The following is an 18,029-nucleotide window of genomic DNA, read 5'->3' on the forward strand; positions in this document are numbered from 1 at the left end:
CTCTTTCCTCCATTTCTGAGCTTCTTCAACAACCTCCAGAATATCTTGCCACCTTCTTGATATTTGTTTTCTATGTGCTTACCAAAGTCTTCCCATGACTTCTGTTTAGCTAGAGACCTGATGGCTTGAAAAGTTCTATGTTTAGTCTCTCTAGAGCAGGATTACTAGATTAGCTAACTCTTATCCCACCATTTTGCTAATACAAGCCTTTCATAAGTGGAATCTACATAAAAAAAAATAAATAATAGCATGCTTAAAATAAGAAAAGTATATTACTGATATGAATTTAAACAACAAGCATCAGTAAAGACTCTTCAAATATTTTGTAAATGTGGTTTAAGTTATATGATTTAGCTACAGCAATAATTTGGAGATGAAAAAATTATAACATTTTCCATAAGCAATGGAAAAAAGTTACTGATGCTACATCATGTAACTCTCAGAAAACCTGCACACACCATGAAATTTCAAAAATATTGCTGGTACCCAAAGCTTGAATTCATATCCTTAAGTAACTTTTTTAGATCTTTTTAACTTGCCATTCTTTCTCTGATATGAAACATTTTCATGACAAATTTTCAAGCTTTACAAATAACTCTGTTCCTTAATCTATTAAGATTTTCTTTAAAATTTATCACTCAATCTCTAAGGTTCAGGAGTTTCATTTCAAACTCTTATTTTTTCCACAGCAATATCTGTGAATCTACAGCTCACAGCAAAACGGTGTTTAACTTTTTAAACCTTTCTGTACTTTTTTTTCTATTCAGCACAATACACATTTTTATTGTACTAATTACTAAATGTTCAATCTCATGTAGCTTGTATTGACTTATATCCTAGACTATTTTAAATTATATCATTATATATAATCACAATTAGTAACATTATAATTACTTACATAAAAAATAATATCAAAGCATAATGACAGACCATAACTAATAACAATTCAAATCAGTTATGGCATCATGAGTTGTAGCAAAGCAACCCACTAATTACAACTAAAAGTCCTAGCAAAGTTTATTAAAAAAACATTACCACTGATGTGATGAGAAGTGTAAACAAATATAACTTTCCACAATGGGGATAAACATAGTCCATCAGATCTTCAGAGACTTGGAAGATGAGATGCTTTGGATACAACTGAATGGAAGATGTAACTTACCTACATAACCTTGCTATCAGGAACCTGATCAAGTAACTTATGGAGAGGTAAAAACTGTGAAGCATTATTTGCACTATCCAAACCTACAGATCTGATACTTTGTTTATCTTTATTGGGAGGACATACTGGTAATTAACACTTCTGATCAATGTTTCATATATTTTACTCCTTTCACTAAAACTTCTTTCTAGGCCTTTAGTTAAGATTACATTGAATTTCTACAGTTCTCATTCATACAATATTATTAATCCTTTATTTATAATTGCGCTTGCGTTCCATCTTTTAAAATCAATCAAATTGAAGAAGATGTATATTATATCTGACTCTTCAAATCTTATGCTATAGGCATAAGCAAACAAAGTCTACTTGTATATAGAGGCTGATGACTTCACCCCAATTGCCTCAGTATCACATAATGCAAAAGCACTACAAGAAAGGGCAACTGATTAGACTGGTTTTGTAGTGTCATTGATGGGAGCAGACCCAGGAAGATATCAAGGCTAAATAAATGCAGAACTCATACTTTCTCTATATGAGTACTAAAACGTGTGTCACAAGATTATTAAATATGAGGGTGGTCTGAAAAGTTCTTTGATATTTTTTTTCTAAGTTGGTACATCTGTCATACATATTCATGTGAAATTGCATGTCGTTCTATGAAGTAGTTTGTTTTATACAGCTGTCTGAAGCAAAAGTGTTATAAAATTCTTTGTAAAAGAAGGTTTAATGCCAAAAGAAATTCACTCAAAGTTCATAAAAGTTAATGGGCACTCTTCTCCTTCACCTTTGGACAATTAAGAAATGGGTTGCCGAGTTTAAACGTGGCTGCACCAGCCTTGAAGATGATCCCCATGAAGCACGTCCAAACAGTGTAACAAAACCGGAAATCATTGATCAAGTGCACGATATGGTATTGAATGACTGGTGAGTGAAAGTGCATGAAATTGCTGAGACTATAGGCATTTCAAAAGAACGTGTAGGATATACTTTGCATGAAGAATTGCATATGAAAAAGCTTTGCACAAGATGGGTGCCGCACTTGCTCACAGCAGATCAAAAACGCACTCGCATGAATATCTCGGAACAGTGCTTGGAGCATTTTAACAAGGATAAAACTGATTTTGTGAATCGATTTATTAGTATGGATGAGACTTAGATTCACCATTACACACCACAATCCAAACAGCAGTCTAAACAGTAGACAGAAGACGGTGGTTCAGTGCCAAAGAAGACAAAGTCAGTTCCATCAGCAGGAAAGGTCATGGCATCGGTGTTTTGGGATGCTAAAGGCGTTTTGTTTATTAATTATCTTGAAAAGAGTAAAACAATAACCGGGGAATATTATTTCGATCTTTTAACCAGACTAGACGAAAATATTTGTGAGAAAAGACCAGATTTGCAGAAGAAAAAAATCATCTTTCATCAGGACAATGCACCTGCCCGCAAAAGTGATTTGGTAATGAGAAAATTAAGGGATCTCGCTATCAATTGTTGGAACATCCACCCTATTCCCCAGATTTGGCTCCCTCTGACTTCTATCTCTTCATAAAACTAAAACTCTTCCTCGCTGGTCAGCATTTTTCTTCGAATCAAGAGGTAATTGCAGCTATAGAGTGGTAATTTGCAAATCTTACTGAGAACCACTACAGGGATGGAATAATGCCACTGGAGTATTGCTGGAATAAATGTATTAGTCTTAAGGGAGATTATATTGAAAAATAAAACTAATTTCAACAAATATAAATTCATTGTTAGGCCAAAAACTTTTCAGACCACCCTCGTATACCAGATCACAGATAGGTGTAAAAAGATTTACCGCTGAATTACAAAGTATGTTATACTTGACAAGAAATTATATTCTCGTTTCAATCCTGTTTACAACTATCTCTAATCAGAAGTATTTTAATAACAAGGTGATAAACCACCTTATACTACTTGTATACAATGAAGAAATCATATTTTCTTTCTGATATAACCTATAACCTTGCTATTTTCCTAGTCTGGTAAGAACTCAATAAAGGTTGAAACTGGTCTATGTAGTGGCCCTTACAATAATGTTTATGAATTACAAAATACTGAAGCAACTGATGTGACGTCAACAGCCGCTATATATAAGTACACTAGTTATGAAGATATTTCATATGCAAACTATATGTTTCTACTTACTTAGGTAACAGAATTCATCTAGGATGAGTGGGTGGTAACAAGATGAACTCCACAGATTACCCAAATCAAGAAATACCCAAATTCCTACTCACATAACATATACTACTACTACCACCGCCACCAAAAGCAGTTTAACTATATCGATGAAATATATAATTCCTAATGCACTTCATATCCATGATATTTCAATGTAATAACAACAGGATTATAATTTTAATATGCACCTCGCATCCATGGCAACTTGGCACATGTATACGCATGTCAAGGCTGATTGGGTGGTTAAAGTCAGTTTTAAGTTTGTCAGGGAGAAACCAAAGCACCTAGTCCACTGTGGACTAGGTGCTCTCTTGGTTTGGCCACCGTGGCCAAACATGAATACACACACACACACACACACACACACTGTGTGTGTATATAAAAACTAACTTATAAATTGATATGTATATATTCATGCTCAGCACATCTTCTCTATCTCCTCAATTCGTTCAATCTTTTATTCATTCATTTATTTTTATTTTTTTTTTAAATCTTGTTATGCCATCAAATTTGCCTGTGGTCAAAGTACAGATTATGACTGGAAGAAGACTCATACAGGCCATTATATCCATGCTAAATCTCATCACTATCCTAGTCAAAAAGGCTGGAACTATTGAAACCTTAGTATATCGTGCTCATTCTTTATGTTCTTCAGACGAAGTGTTACAGAAAGAATTATAACATTTAATTCCACCTTTTTATCTAATAGTTTTAAGGATTCTTTCATCAAAAGAGCTTTTAACAGTTATGATATTTCTACTTCTTTAAATACAGAAGAAAGAACTTGCATTCCTATCTCTTATATGTGCATAGTATTAGTGAACACGTAGCAAAAGTTTGAAAACCACTGAATATTTTTGTTGCCTTTCACCCCATCAGAAAAACTCAACCTCTCTTGCTTCTCCTATGGACAAGCTTCCACCTCTCAATTGTCCAGGCATCTACCAGATTCCTTGCTCTTGTGGGTTACTTTATTTCAAACAAACAAGATCTGCTTTTATTTGGCTAGAAGAACACAAGTGTCTTATATTAAATACCATGAGCCTGAACAATCTGGATTTGCAGAGCATGCCATCGACACTAAACATAGAGTTCATTGGAACAAGACAAGAGTTCTTCATAGGAGTTGTTTCCTTATAGAACGGCTTTATAAAGAAACATGCGAAACTTTACTTCACTGTCCTAATTTAAACAGGTCAGATGGTCTATATTTATCCTCTTTGTGGAAGATGGTACTTTTTAAATCAGCTAATCTTTCTTAACTTTATTTTGTCTAAATATATATAATTATTTTTGTTTTAAATAAGTCAGGAAATTATTGAACCTTTAATAATTATTTTACATTAGCTACTTTTGGAATTGTCTGTTAATGTTTAACTGCTATTCTGTGATCTTGTACTAATGAAGTCTATGATACTCTGGAGAAAAATTTATGTAATAAAGATTTTTACATGAGTTTATCTCCATTTTTATAATTCTTTTCAATTTGTGCTATTTCATTACTGTTGTTATTATTATTATTACTACTACTAACTTGTTTACTGTGTCTAATGTGTTTTTCTCTCCCTCTTATTATTTAGATAAATCTCGCCAATTTTGGTGTCTTCTTAGCTCAGTAACACTAATTATGTTGCAATACGGCATTTCTCTAATTTTTCTGCTTGCTTCACTTCGTTCCTATTGATACTTTTTAATAGTGATAGGGCCTATTCTTCAGTTCTGCTGAGGCAGCTCCAGTAGTAACAGTAGTAACAGGGTTTAGCTGTCACCTTGGATTCCTGATGAAACTACAGGAGTTTTTTATGATAACGCAATGCCCTGGCTGATGTGATATCTGACAGTGTTTCAGCCAATATAGAATACAATTTGGTCATCTAAATTCCAAACTGCCACAGAAAGTGAGGATAAACAGTGTATCAGAAGACAAGGTCAGTTCTCTGAATTTTTTATAGGATGTGCAACAGTCTCCTCCTGCTAGCTTCAACATTTATGCAACCCATTTTTAATTTTTTTTATTAATCCAACCCATGAAAGAGCCTATGTTGAATGAACCTATGGTTCATTCAACACCATGAATCAGCTAAGGATCCAGGAAGAACCTTGATCTAGAAATCAAAATGGTATTTTACTTTGTTTTCTATCCACTTCAGTAAGGAGTAAGATAAGATTATTTATTGCAAGAAGAGAAGTGACTGAGAGGTTTAAGCTTATAATAAGCAAGAGTACTTACTACTTTGTTTATGGAAATCTTGAAGTGGCTTAAAACACACTTTGGTCTGCTCTCTAGTTTTATGTACGCATGAAGTACACTTGCGGTTTTGCCGCAAAGTGTACCTCATGAGTACATAAAAAGGAACTATGCACTGTGCAACACGTTTTATGACTGAAACTAAAAAAAAATTCCACAGAAACATTTGTGAATTTTAAAACATGCTTCAGAAAAAAAAGAGTATGTTTAAACATTTGATGGTTTTCCCTTGAGGTCAATATGGAGAGAGAGTTTTTTAAGACATTCACAGAATTGTATTACTAACATTTTAGAATCAACTATGAACCAACATTTCTAAGATGACTGAAATGCTCATGTTCTTATTCACTTTTCTGTGTCTATGCAAGAATTTTAGCCACAAATAACACATGTTGTTCTGTACTGTCTCCTTATTAACCAAATTCAAATCCTGTTTTTTTTTTTTTTTTTTTTTTTTTTTTTTTTTTTTTTTAAGATGAAATTGAATGCTGGGGAAGGGGGGGGAGGGGATTAATATCATCATAATTTTTTTTTTTTTAAATCACAGATCACAGGCTAAACTTATCCAGTTCAAAATTATAACAAATGTTTTCAATAATCAACAATGATATGAATGCTATTTTGAAAGAACAGTAAAAAAAAAAAAAAAAAAGAAAGAAAGAAAATAAAAGCAATTATCTTAAGGGTTAGGGAAATATATACAAAATAATTTTTTGATTATATCCATTATAATTCACATTACACATATATGAAACAGTTCTCAAATATTAATATCCTGATTACAGAAAGAATACTGATCTAGTAAAAACATAAAAGTAAAATTAGATTCAAAAATAAGAAGAGTTACCCTATTTTCTTCAAGTTTCATTTTGCTTCTCATCTCTATGTCTTCCTCACTAATATTTTTCAATCCTTCTTTCTCCAGTTTTTTTGACCATACAAATGTCTTCAGCAAATTTGCATCTCCAAATGGATTGTCAGTATTAGTGTATCCCTAAAACAAAAGATATAGTTAAAATGACAATTTAATAACAGCATAATATTTCATTATTTGCATTTGTATTTAAACCAGTCTAGAGAATGCATCAAATGAAACTTCCTTGCTAACTTTCGAGAAATTAATTTGCTAGAATATATATATATTATTAATTTTTGATGCTGCATTTTGAGGGTTTAATAAGATTAAGATATGCAAACTGGACATAATTTTTGTATTTAGTGGAAAAAGAAATGTATTTTTATATTATCAGTTTATGACACTTTTTCATATCTAATCCACAGAAATCTTTCATTTATCAAGAGTGTATGATAAAATCTTTGAAACAAAGATAAAAATAAAAAATAATATCTAATTATTCTTAAGCAACAATACAAAGAATACTTAAGCATGACAATAAAATAAGACAAAAAATAATAACTAATAATTACATATATTACATATATGGTTCAATACATATTCCCCTCCATTTTCTCTTTGTGCTGGGCTCAATGCCCTGTGATGGCCAAGAAACTTGACTTCAGCAAGGTTATTGCTCTCATAGACTGGTGAATCCCAAATGCAGTCTATCATCTGCTTCTGTCAATTGCATGTTTTCCCTGTGCAATCTAATTACTCTGTGAGATGAAAAAACCCAGAGTTTCCAGAAGGGAAATGTTGTCACCTCAGTATGATAACCATATAACTCACGTTTGGTTGAAAAGCCCTAATAAGGTTTCCCTGCATCACAGATAGAATTCATATCCAAGGGCAACCCATGTGAACACTATGGAGGCTTTTCATCAACATGCACACACAGAATATATGTGTGTGTGTGTGCGCGCGCGCGCACATGCACACACACACATTATGCCGGCCTGGTTGGCCAAGTGGTTAGCATATCCACTCTCCAGCCAAGAGGCTGCAGGTTTCAACCCCGCATGGGCATGGATGTTTGTGATTGTCCTCTCCCAATATGGACTGGGTCACCATGGGAGTAGTAGACCCAAAACCTCACGCAATGGTAGAAGCCTTCACCCTGCACTGGGTAGAAAGATAGGCTGTCAATTTTATATGCATTATATTCCAACTGCTGAAATATGCTGAACTGATCAGCTAAACTTTAACTTTTTTTTTCTAAATCTCACAGTGACATATATGAAGCAAAGCATTATGAATTTGTGCATTTAATCAGTTTAAAATATGTTGTTTATTTTTACCATTTTGCCCATATAACTTATAATCAATTGAATATGAACTGAAATAAAATTTAAGCATCTTGCAAAGAAAATGTAATAACATTTGTTGATTTATTTTTATTATATAATGATATCCTTCTTGCATACCAAGATATTTTTCAAATGTCAAGTCTTCAGCATAATGAAAGAATATTTAATCTTTTTAAAGCTCAGGTCTCACAACTATGCTTACTTTTAGCAACTTCATGGTAGTTTTATAGTGAATGAGTTTGCTATAGTTAGCACTTTCACATATGTTAGCATTTGTACATTTTTTTTAATATACACACACTCTAGAACAGTGGTTCCCAACCCATAGGTCACGACCCCATTTGGAGTCGCAAAGGGTTTTCTGTGGGGTCGCCAGGCAGTGGTGAGCTATGAAAATTTTAAAAAGGGAAAACAAAAAATCACATCATCACGTCTTGCACAGAGATTTGTTTGCATAAACGTGTAATGATCTTTCATTCGTCAGGTTAGCTTGTTGTTGTTCTTGGATCTGCGGAACGATTCCTTGGCACGCAACTTATTTGATGAAAAACTGCTGACTCAATTCTGGTGTGCTATGTATCGGTCATATCCAAATGTCACCATGCTTGTGTTTCGAGTTTTACTCCCCTTTGTTTCTACATATCTCTGTGAGAGTGGATTTTCAACGCTTCTTCAATTGAAAACCAAAACAAGAAACAGAATAAATGTTAAGAATGACATGAGGTTGGCATTAACGAAAAACTCAACTGCGAATTTTTAAGCTTTAATGAGTTACGATTTCAATCATCGCATTAAATATGTAGTAAATTAACATTATTTTGAATTATATTATACTGAAAAATCTATTTTCGATGTGTTTTCATTTACCCTAACCTATTTTTAATGTATCGGGGTCACGGGTCACTTTGCCTCTATAAAATGGGGTCGCGACTCGAAAAAGGTTGGGAACCGCTGCTCTAGAAGCAACTACAGGAAACATTCCTCCAGTTCACTGACTGTTTTTTACTGTCGTGTATCCACCAAAAAGTTATCATATTTTTCTATGTTTGCAGATAACTCATGAATTACTTCTCTGGCTGAGTTAATCAATGCTTTCTTCATATTTTGTCTTTAAACATTGGTTTTTGTTTACAAATACTTTGAATTTCTCCAATAACATCTGTATATCAGTTTATATCTAACATATGTTTAACTGTGACTTTTTCAAATCTTTAATACAGATTTTTTCCCCCCCCAAATAGGATACTCATTCTTATACTGTACAATAATAAACAATGGTCATCTCCTATTTCGAATACCTTGTATACCCTTGTATCTTGGGCCAATCTGAAAACATTGCTATATCAATTTCCTGATATATACCCTCAAGGATTGTTCAGGTTACTATAACAGCACTATATGATTAAGTTTACATTATTAATCTCCTATCAACAATTGTCCTCCAAATTAGTTTATTACTTGTGATTACTCCAATACTGTCATATCTAACATTTTGTGCATATAAAGGCACTACTGACTGAATCAATCCCCCTAATACCTTGGTCTTCCTCTGGTCTCTTTCCTGCCATCTAGGCATCAAACACCTGTTTTACTAACCTTTCTGCACCCATTCTATTTAAGTGGTCATACCACCTTATATGAGTTCTGCTGACACACTCTTGAATGATAACAATGTCAAGTTCCTTTCTAATATCGTCATTTTTAATATGATTCTACCATTCTACCATTAATGCCACAGGTTCACTCCCCTAATTTTTCTCAGAGCCCTCATATCTGTGATTTGTAGTCTTTGATCAAATGCTTTATTTCTAACTCAACTCTCAGATCCATAACTTAAAATTGGTTTAAAAATACTGTCTGTAAACTGCTAGTTTGGTGTTTTGGCTAATTTCCCTCTTATTCCATATAAATTTATTCAGCTGGCTACCCACCATACCAGTTTTGGTTATTCCATTTTCTATTTCCAGATTCAATTTGCCACCTTCACTGAAAACTATGAACTAAATAGCTGAAATATTTTAGTTGTTTTATAGGATCACCATTCAGAATGCAGACTGAAATCTTCTATGCTCCTGTATTTTCAGTTTTGGTTGCTGATTTTCATGCCAAATTTGTTATGGCTGTTTTCAATTTAGACAATTCTGGAGACCTGCACTAGATGTGTTTAGGAGTAAACTTCATTTGCATAAAGCAAAGAACTAAGTTTGACATGTCCAATTCTAATATCAGGCCTAATGCCACTTTCTTTCATAATGTGATTCATGTAGATGAAGAATAAGAGTGGGAGATAATGTGGATCCTTGTCTTACCTTTGATTTTACATCAAACCATCTTCCTGTATTTCCTTGAATTCCAACTGCTGACTGACAACTTACATATAGATCATGTATTGCTCTATATCAGGGGTGGGGAATCTTTTTAGTATCAAGGGCGAAAATTGCTAATTTAAAAATTTCCACGTGCGATTTGCCAGTGAGAAATGCTCCTGATTTTTTTTTATTTTAATGGCTGGTCTCGATTTGATGGTTGCCAGACGTATGATGATCATATTTTATGTAATATAGTTATTTTTGATTTTGTATATTTAATTATTTAAATTTAAATAATTTAATTATAATCAACTTAAATTATTATAAAATTTTATTTACATATACATACAAGTACACCAGCAAAGGGGTGAATTGAAATAGACTTGCGAGCGAAATTTCGCCTGCGGGCGAGGGGTTCCCCACCCCTGCTCTATATAATGCTCTGTAAATACCTCATATAATTGCAGCCTTTTGAGAGGCCTTTCTCTGGGTACCTTGTTGTATGCCTTTTCCAGATCTACAAAACTTAAGTACAGATCCTTGTCATATTCCCATGATTTCTCAACTACCTGTCAAAAAGTGAAAATCTGATTTTGATGACCTCTATTTGGAGTGAACTCAGCTTGTTCTCCAAGTTTCTCTTCCACAATCTTTCTCAACTTCTTTTCAAGTATGGTTGCATAAATCTTACCTGGAACATTTAGTAGAGAAATTTCTCTGTAATTCTCACATTCAACGTATTCCCTTTTTTATAGATGGGAACAATGAGCTCAACTCCAATCATCTGGAATTCGACCTTTTGACCAGGCCCTCTGAATTATGCAGTGTAACCACTGAAAAACCTTTATACCTCCTTTATACCATTTCTGGTCAAATATTATCTACTCCAGCTGCCTTTCCACATGTCAAACTTGAAATGTAAAAAGACATCACTATTAATATTAACATAAGATTTTCTTGTTTTCTGCACATTCTCTCCTTGCAAATTTACACACATTTCTATGCCTGTGTCATGGTATCAATAATAAAACTTAATGTCAAAATTATAGAGGAATTTCCCTCATGTTCCATCGAACCATTTCCTGTATTTCCTTGAATTCTAACTGCTGACTGGCAACTTACATATAGATTATGTATTGCTCTATATGCAATTGAGAAAGTGAAACCTCAAGCAGAAAAGCTAAGTTCAGGCCAAACAAGGGTGGTCAGCATCGATTTTTTTTTTCCACTTTAAGAAAAACAGTTGAGAAATCATCCTACATTAACACAGATCTGTGTTTAAGTTTTGTAGATCTGGTCACTTAAAAAAAAAATAGGAAAGATTAGCAAAGCAGGTGTGGGATGCCAAGATGGCATGAAAAAGACCCAGAAGAAGACCAAGAGTTAGATGGATCAATGCAGTTACATGTGCATTGAAATATAAGATCTGATAATGTTGGAGTCCTAGCAGATAACAGATTAATCTGGAGGAAAACTGTAAACAGGAATGTAGTAATGATGTAAAATTTTAATCTATACTATCATGTACACTCCTCTACATCCCTTGAGTGTATATTCTCATTTATTCAATATCCAAAGGGATGACTAATAATGGAGGATGATACAAATAGGTTAGAAATAAATACCTGGTTGAAATTCTAGTCAGTTATAAACATTCATTATAGGCCATGTGTGGAGATTTCTTTGCAGTTATCTAACTCTATCCTTGAGAAATGCCTAGCATTCATACTGGAATTATTTATTGATTAAAGATTTACCGATAAGAAGTCTTCTGAGTCAAGTAAGTTTTAAAGTGACAATAATAGCTTCATGAAATTTAGGAAAATGATTTGCACTGATGGCATATTCAACAAGTTCTTAATTTTCCATACTGTTTTTAATGTGGTATCAATACCCATAAGAATGTTCCTGGTGTCAGAAAGGTCAATATTCTGTGAATATGAAACTCAGTGATATTCTGTCTCCAGTTTGCTTTAAATCTTACAGTGTATAGATGACTAATAGCAGGAAAATATTTTTTTGCTAAGGTTATTCACATTAGGGAAAGAAAAGAGGTCATCTGCTTTCTTTTTAATTTAGTTCTTCTTTCTCCTCCTTTCACAGATCTAAGCAGATGGCTTGTTTCAATTTCATCAATCATGGGTGATGGTGATTGTTTATGTAGGTATCTTCCTGTGTGTGTGTGTTGGCTTTCTGTAAATGGAAAAAGATAGTGATCCATCTGAAAGGCAGGTGACTAATGTGTCAAGAAATAGTAAACAGTTATTTGTTTCTTTTTCTACTGTGAAGCGGATTTTGGCCAAAGAATCAAATAACTGTTTACCATTTCTTGACATATTAGTCACTCGCCTTTCAGATGGATCACTATCTTTTTCCATTTACAGAAAGCCAACACACACAAGAAGATACCTACATAAACAATCACATCATCATCCAGTCCAACAGTATGGCATTTTAAAAACAGTTATATACAGAGCCAAAGCCATTTGTTCTAATGATACAGCCCTGTTTATCTACTACAAAACAGATAAAATTTACTGTATCGGGGACAGCATGGATTTGTGAAGGGTAGGTCATGCCTCAGTAACTTGCTCACGTATTATAACACAGTGACGGCTGAACTGGATAAGGGTAATGGGTTTACGGTGATTCTACTGGACCTTGCCAAGGCCTTTGACAGGATTCCACATGGAATTCTAATCAGTAAATTGCAGCATATGGGAATGGACATAGGGTTGGTGAGATGGATAGGAGGGTGGTTGACGGAGAGATATCAGAGAGTGGTTTACTCGGGAGTAGAGTCCACAAGACGGCCTGTGACTAGTGGTGTGCCACAAGGATCTGTTCTTGGTCCACTGCTGTTTAATTTGTTCATAAATGATATAGGAAATGATCTGAGAGGAACAGTTCATTTGTTTGCAGATGATGCGAAGTTGGGTAGGGCAATAGTGAATGCAGATGACGTCAAAATTTTGCAGGATGATTTGGATAGATTGGAGGTCTGGGCTAAGGAGAATGGATGTCAGTTTAATGTGGCAAAATGTAAGGTTATGCATTTTGGGGTGAAAAGATTGGCGGCAGTTTACTGCATTGGTGGAACCGTGCTCCAGGAAATTGATGAGGCACGAGATTTAGGAGTGTTGGTAGATAAGGAATTGAAATTTAGGGGACACATTGCAAAAGTGACCAAAACAGCTCATCAAATCACTTGGTTGCTGAAGAATACGATGACAAGCAGAGACAAGCAGGTTATTGTTCCTCTGTATCGAGCCTTGATAAGACCCCATCTAGACTACTGTGCTCAGATTTGGTCACCTAGGTTTCTTCTTGATAGGGAGGAGGTGGAGAGGATCCAGAGGCGAGTGACCAAGATGATAGCAGGTCTGTGGAATGAACCGTATGAGAACAGGTTGAGGGTTTGTGGGTTGCAAAAATTGGTTGATAGGCGGAGGAGGGGAGATATGATTGAGACATTCAAATTACTGAAGGGTTTCTATAAAATTAATTCAGAAGATATTTTTGAGAACAGGGCTGGTTGTGGGAGGACTAGGGGACATCCATGGAAACTGGGCAAAAGTGTGGTTAGTAAAGGTGTTAGAGCTGGGTTCTTTACTTTTAGAGTAGTGAATGAGTGGAATGCGCTCCCTGAGTCTGTGGTGGATGCTGTGACAGTGAATGAGTTTAAGGCGAGGTATGATAGATACTGTATGAATGTCAAATAGTTGTGATGAATATGATTTGGGGCCTCCCTCGATGAGTCCAATGACTCCCTGGAGTTGCCCGTAATAATAGTAATAATAATAAAAATACTCCATAGCCCTATTACCCCTCTCTCCCCTAATACACAGGAACACAACATTACCATTTCTATTCCCTATGTCAAAGATACATCAGAAAAGATAGCCAAAGTACTGATGAAACATGGCCTTCAGACCACATTCAAACCTCGTGTTAAACTAGCAACTCTGATCCACTCACAAAATGATAAACTTCACCGTCTAGAACACCCTGGAGTGTGTGAAGTTCCCTGTGACTTGGCCTACTATGAGCAAACAGGAAGATCAGTTAACATCTGCCTGGAAGAAAAAAAAAATATATTTGCTACTATTACTATGGCAAGTCAGGACTAGCAGACCATGCATTGGATACCCCTTCACACAAGATTAGATGGAAGAAAACAAATGTGCTATTTAGAAGCCGTTATAGATCTGAAAGATTATTTTTTGAGTCAGCCATGGCTTTGAAGAATTCTCCTAACCTAAACAAATATGGTTGCATTAATTTGCCAAAAATTTGGGAGACTGTTATCATAAGAGCTACTACAACATAGCTGTATGTTTTTTTGTTTTTTTTTACAACATTAGAGGATGCCAAAATAGGACTTTAGATCTTTTGTCCATTACAACTGTATTGTCCACTTACTCACTGTTGCATATAGTAACTGTGTTGTGCTCTGATGATGCCGATTTGAAATTCAGCGAAATACACTATCTGATCAAAAGTATCTGGACACCAACTGAAAACTGTAATCTGACTTTCCCTGTGACATACTTTCCAGTAATGGACATCAATATGGGGTGGGTGGGTCCACCCTTTGCTTCTGTGACAGCTCTCCTGGGGAGACTTTCTACCAGGTGTTGGAACATCTCTGGAGGAATGGGAGCCCATTCTTCCTGAAGAGCTGTAGCCAGAGCAGTTCACAATGTGGGTCGTTAGGGTCTGGAGCGAAATCAGTGTTCTATGGGATTCAGGTCAGGGCTCTGGGCCAATCAGTCCATTTCTGGAACATTATTGTCACAAACCATTCCCTCACAGACCTTGCTTTATGGCAGGTAGCATTGTCATGCTGATACAGACAACAGTAATCACCGAACTGATCTTCTACGGTAGACAGTATGCAATGGGTCAAAATGTCCTTGTACCCTTCCACATTTAGATTTCCATGTAGTGTTACGAGAAGGCCAAGTCCATTCCATGAAACCCCCCCCCCCACACACACACTGTAATGCTACCTCCTCCAAATTTCGCTGTTGGCACTACACATGCTTGCAGGAATCATTCTCCAAGCATTCACCACACCCAGACCCTCCCATCGGACTACCACATGGTAAAGCATGATTCATCACTCCAAATCACATGCTTCCAGTTGCCCACTGTCCAGTGGTGTCGCTCTTTACACCACTGTAGGTGGTGCTTAGCATTCATAGGAGAAATGTTTGGTTTATGGGCAACTGCTCAACCATAGAACCCCATTCCTCTTAGCTCTTAATGCACAATTATGGTGCTGGCTGGACAGTTAGTAGCAATGCGGAACTCCTGGGTGATTGTTTCCCTCGATGTCTGGCGATTTCCACGAACCACCTTCTTCAACGCTCAACGGTCCCTGTCTGTCATTAAATGCGGCCTACCTAACCATGTTGTGGTTGTGCCTTCATGTTTCCACTTCACAATCATGTCACCAACTGTTAACTTGAGCAACTTGAGGGTTGAAATGTCTCTGACAGATTTCTTACTGATGTGGCAACCAATAACTAGTTCACGTTCGAAGTCACTGAGTTCCCTTGACCTACCCATTTTGCATGTACTTCTTATCACTGAACAACACACAGCTCCGTGCCTCCTTTTATACCAGTAAGTGAGGTCTTAGTGACATCACTTACTGGTATAAAAGGAGGCACGGAGCCCAGTCAGTTTACAAATTACAGAGGGGATGTACGGATAATTCTGATCATATAGTGTATAAGCAGTTAATAAAACAACTTTTGATAAAATTGTTTGGTGTTGTTAATACCATTAAAAATAAGTCATGAATTTTAGGAAAGACAGTGATAGAGAGTACTACTCTTCATAAAAACAAAGATGATGGAATGAAAGAAAAGAGAAATTAGCTCAATAGTCTCTTTAGCATTCTGGAAGCTGAAGTCAGCAAGATGAGTTTAAGCCATGAGAGACTAAAAGTATAAACCATTCCATGAAGAGAAACTGATCCTGTTTGGAGATCTGGATCAACAGTAAGAGGAAGTGAAGCCTTTCTGATGAGATAAGATGTTTTGGTACCACTGAAGTTCATGAGGTTATCCATAGTCCACTGAGGGATAGCATGGAGATCAAAGACATTGGTTAAGAAAGATCTTGAAGCCTCTAACCATTGAGCACTATTAGGTTTCCAAATAAAAAAAGAGGAATGGAGTGAGGTATCATAATATGATTTAAGGTCAGTCAGTGGGAAAAAATCATTCGTGTGCAGAAGGAAGCATACAAATGACTCTTTTGTGTCATTTGAGTGAAAGTACAGAGCTTTAGAGTACACCAACATTAATGGGAAAATACGAGGAGGGGAATCCGTCAACTATAACATGTAGTGAATAGCCACAAAGCAAGCTGGCAACCCAACTGCCTGACAATCCAAGGGTAGAAGGCAGATCCATATTTGCTAGTTAGGCCACAGTGCCAGACGTGATCAAATGCCTAGAAATGTCAAGAGCAGCTGTGAGTTTATCCAACCCTTTTCATGGCTATATCATATGATAACTGCATCATCCAGGGGATAAAAATCATCTATTACATAAAGAAAACATTCATGGATACCCAACAGATGATTTTCATCACTTGCGAGACCACTATCCTGCTTATGAGCAACATGAGGTGGCTCGAAAAAATTTGATATCTAGAGCTTGGTTCCTGGATTATCCAACACAGCACATCCATGATACTAAATTTCCATGATTCACTACAAGTTTAAAACCTTCTGTGAATGAGATTCATGTAAAGAAAAGAATTATATACGAAACACTGCACTCAGTAATAAGTATATAATTTAACTTACCATATATTCTTCATCCCAACCCATTTGTTCCTTTCGTTTTCTTTCTTTGGCTTCCTTTAAAACACAAACACATCACAATCAGCAGAAATAACTACTTACAATATCAAATTGAATGCTTTATATAAAATTAAAATCTTACATACATAAAGGATAGTCTTCATTTAAATGTATTTCTTTATCAAAAGGAAAAATTAAAATAGCATGCCTAATTAATAATACATAGGCACCATGTTTTAATTTCCTATTAACAATAATTCTCTTCCAAACTGGAAGAGAATGGTTTATTTGTTAAGCCTCTAATTTGATCAATCTTACTTTTCTGCCTCTTTCTTAAATGTTTAAAAGAAATATTCATTTTTCATTACATTCAGAAGGCTGTATAGCAGTTATCCTTACACATTCTTAAATACCACTAACAATATCAATTTATTTCTAGCCTAACTCTCAGAAATGTTAATCACTGACATATATCCTTGAGAGGATATATAGAATACTAAGACTACTAAATAATTAAGTCACATTATTACTAAATTCTTAATAACAATTTTCTTCCAAATTAATGTTATTTGTCAGGTCTCCAATATTTTAAAAATTAGCATTTTGTCACCTAAGGCACTACAATTTCTTATTATCCTGACATCGAGCATCTGTTTTGCTAACCTTTCCTCTCCTATTTGAGGCCTGGTTGGCCAAGTAATATACCGACTCTCCAGCCAACAGGCTGCAGATCGAAACTCACCATGGGCATGAATCTTTGCAATCATCTTTATGTGTGAAGCCTGAAATGACTAGAAAAAAGTTTGTTTGATCTCTAGAATATGGTTTCTGGATAATGTAAAAAATAAATTGAAAAAAAAAAAATGAAATGAAAAAGCCCACTTATGGTATTAATGTATTATACTTTTAGAAACTTTCATGAATGAGAAGATTCATGAAAGATTCTACAGTACAGTTCTGCTTCCACATTTTTGAATGTTAATGATGCCAAGATGCTTTCTAATATGTATGTATATATGTATATGTCTGTATGATTCTGCCATCGATACATCAGTTCACTCTCCTAGAACTCATGTGAGT

At 35.2% G+C, this 18,029-nt stretch overlaps 1 protein-coding gene across 1 annotated transcript in view; it reads right to left on the bottom strand.

Moving 5' to 3' along the window:
- cactin (cactin, spliceosome C complex subunit) overlaps positions 1-18,029 on the bottom strand; it is a 207,379-nt gene that overhangs the window by 143,541 nt on the left and 45,809 nt on the right. The window contains exons 5-6 of the mRNA XM_090402413.1: positions 16,953-17,006; positions 6,460-6,606 (exon numbers count right to left, since the gene is read on the bottom strand). Coding sequence (XP_090258539.1) covers positions 6,460-6,606; positions 16,953-17,006 — 201 coding nt within the window. The remainder of the gene's footprint in view (positions 1-6,459; positions 6,607-16,952; positions 17,007-18,029) is intronic.

Source organism: Typopeltis vanoorti, chromosome 13 (genome assembly GCF_054136105.1).
Source record: "Typopeltis vanoorti isolate ZY-2024b chromosome 13, IOZ_Tvanoo_1.0, whole genome shotgun sequence".
Taxonomy (NCBI): Eukaryota; Metazoa; Arthropoda; class Arachnida; order Uropygi; family Thelyphonidae; genus Typopeltis; species Typopeltis vanoorti.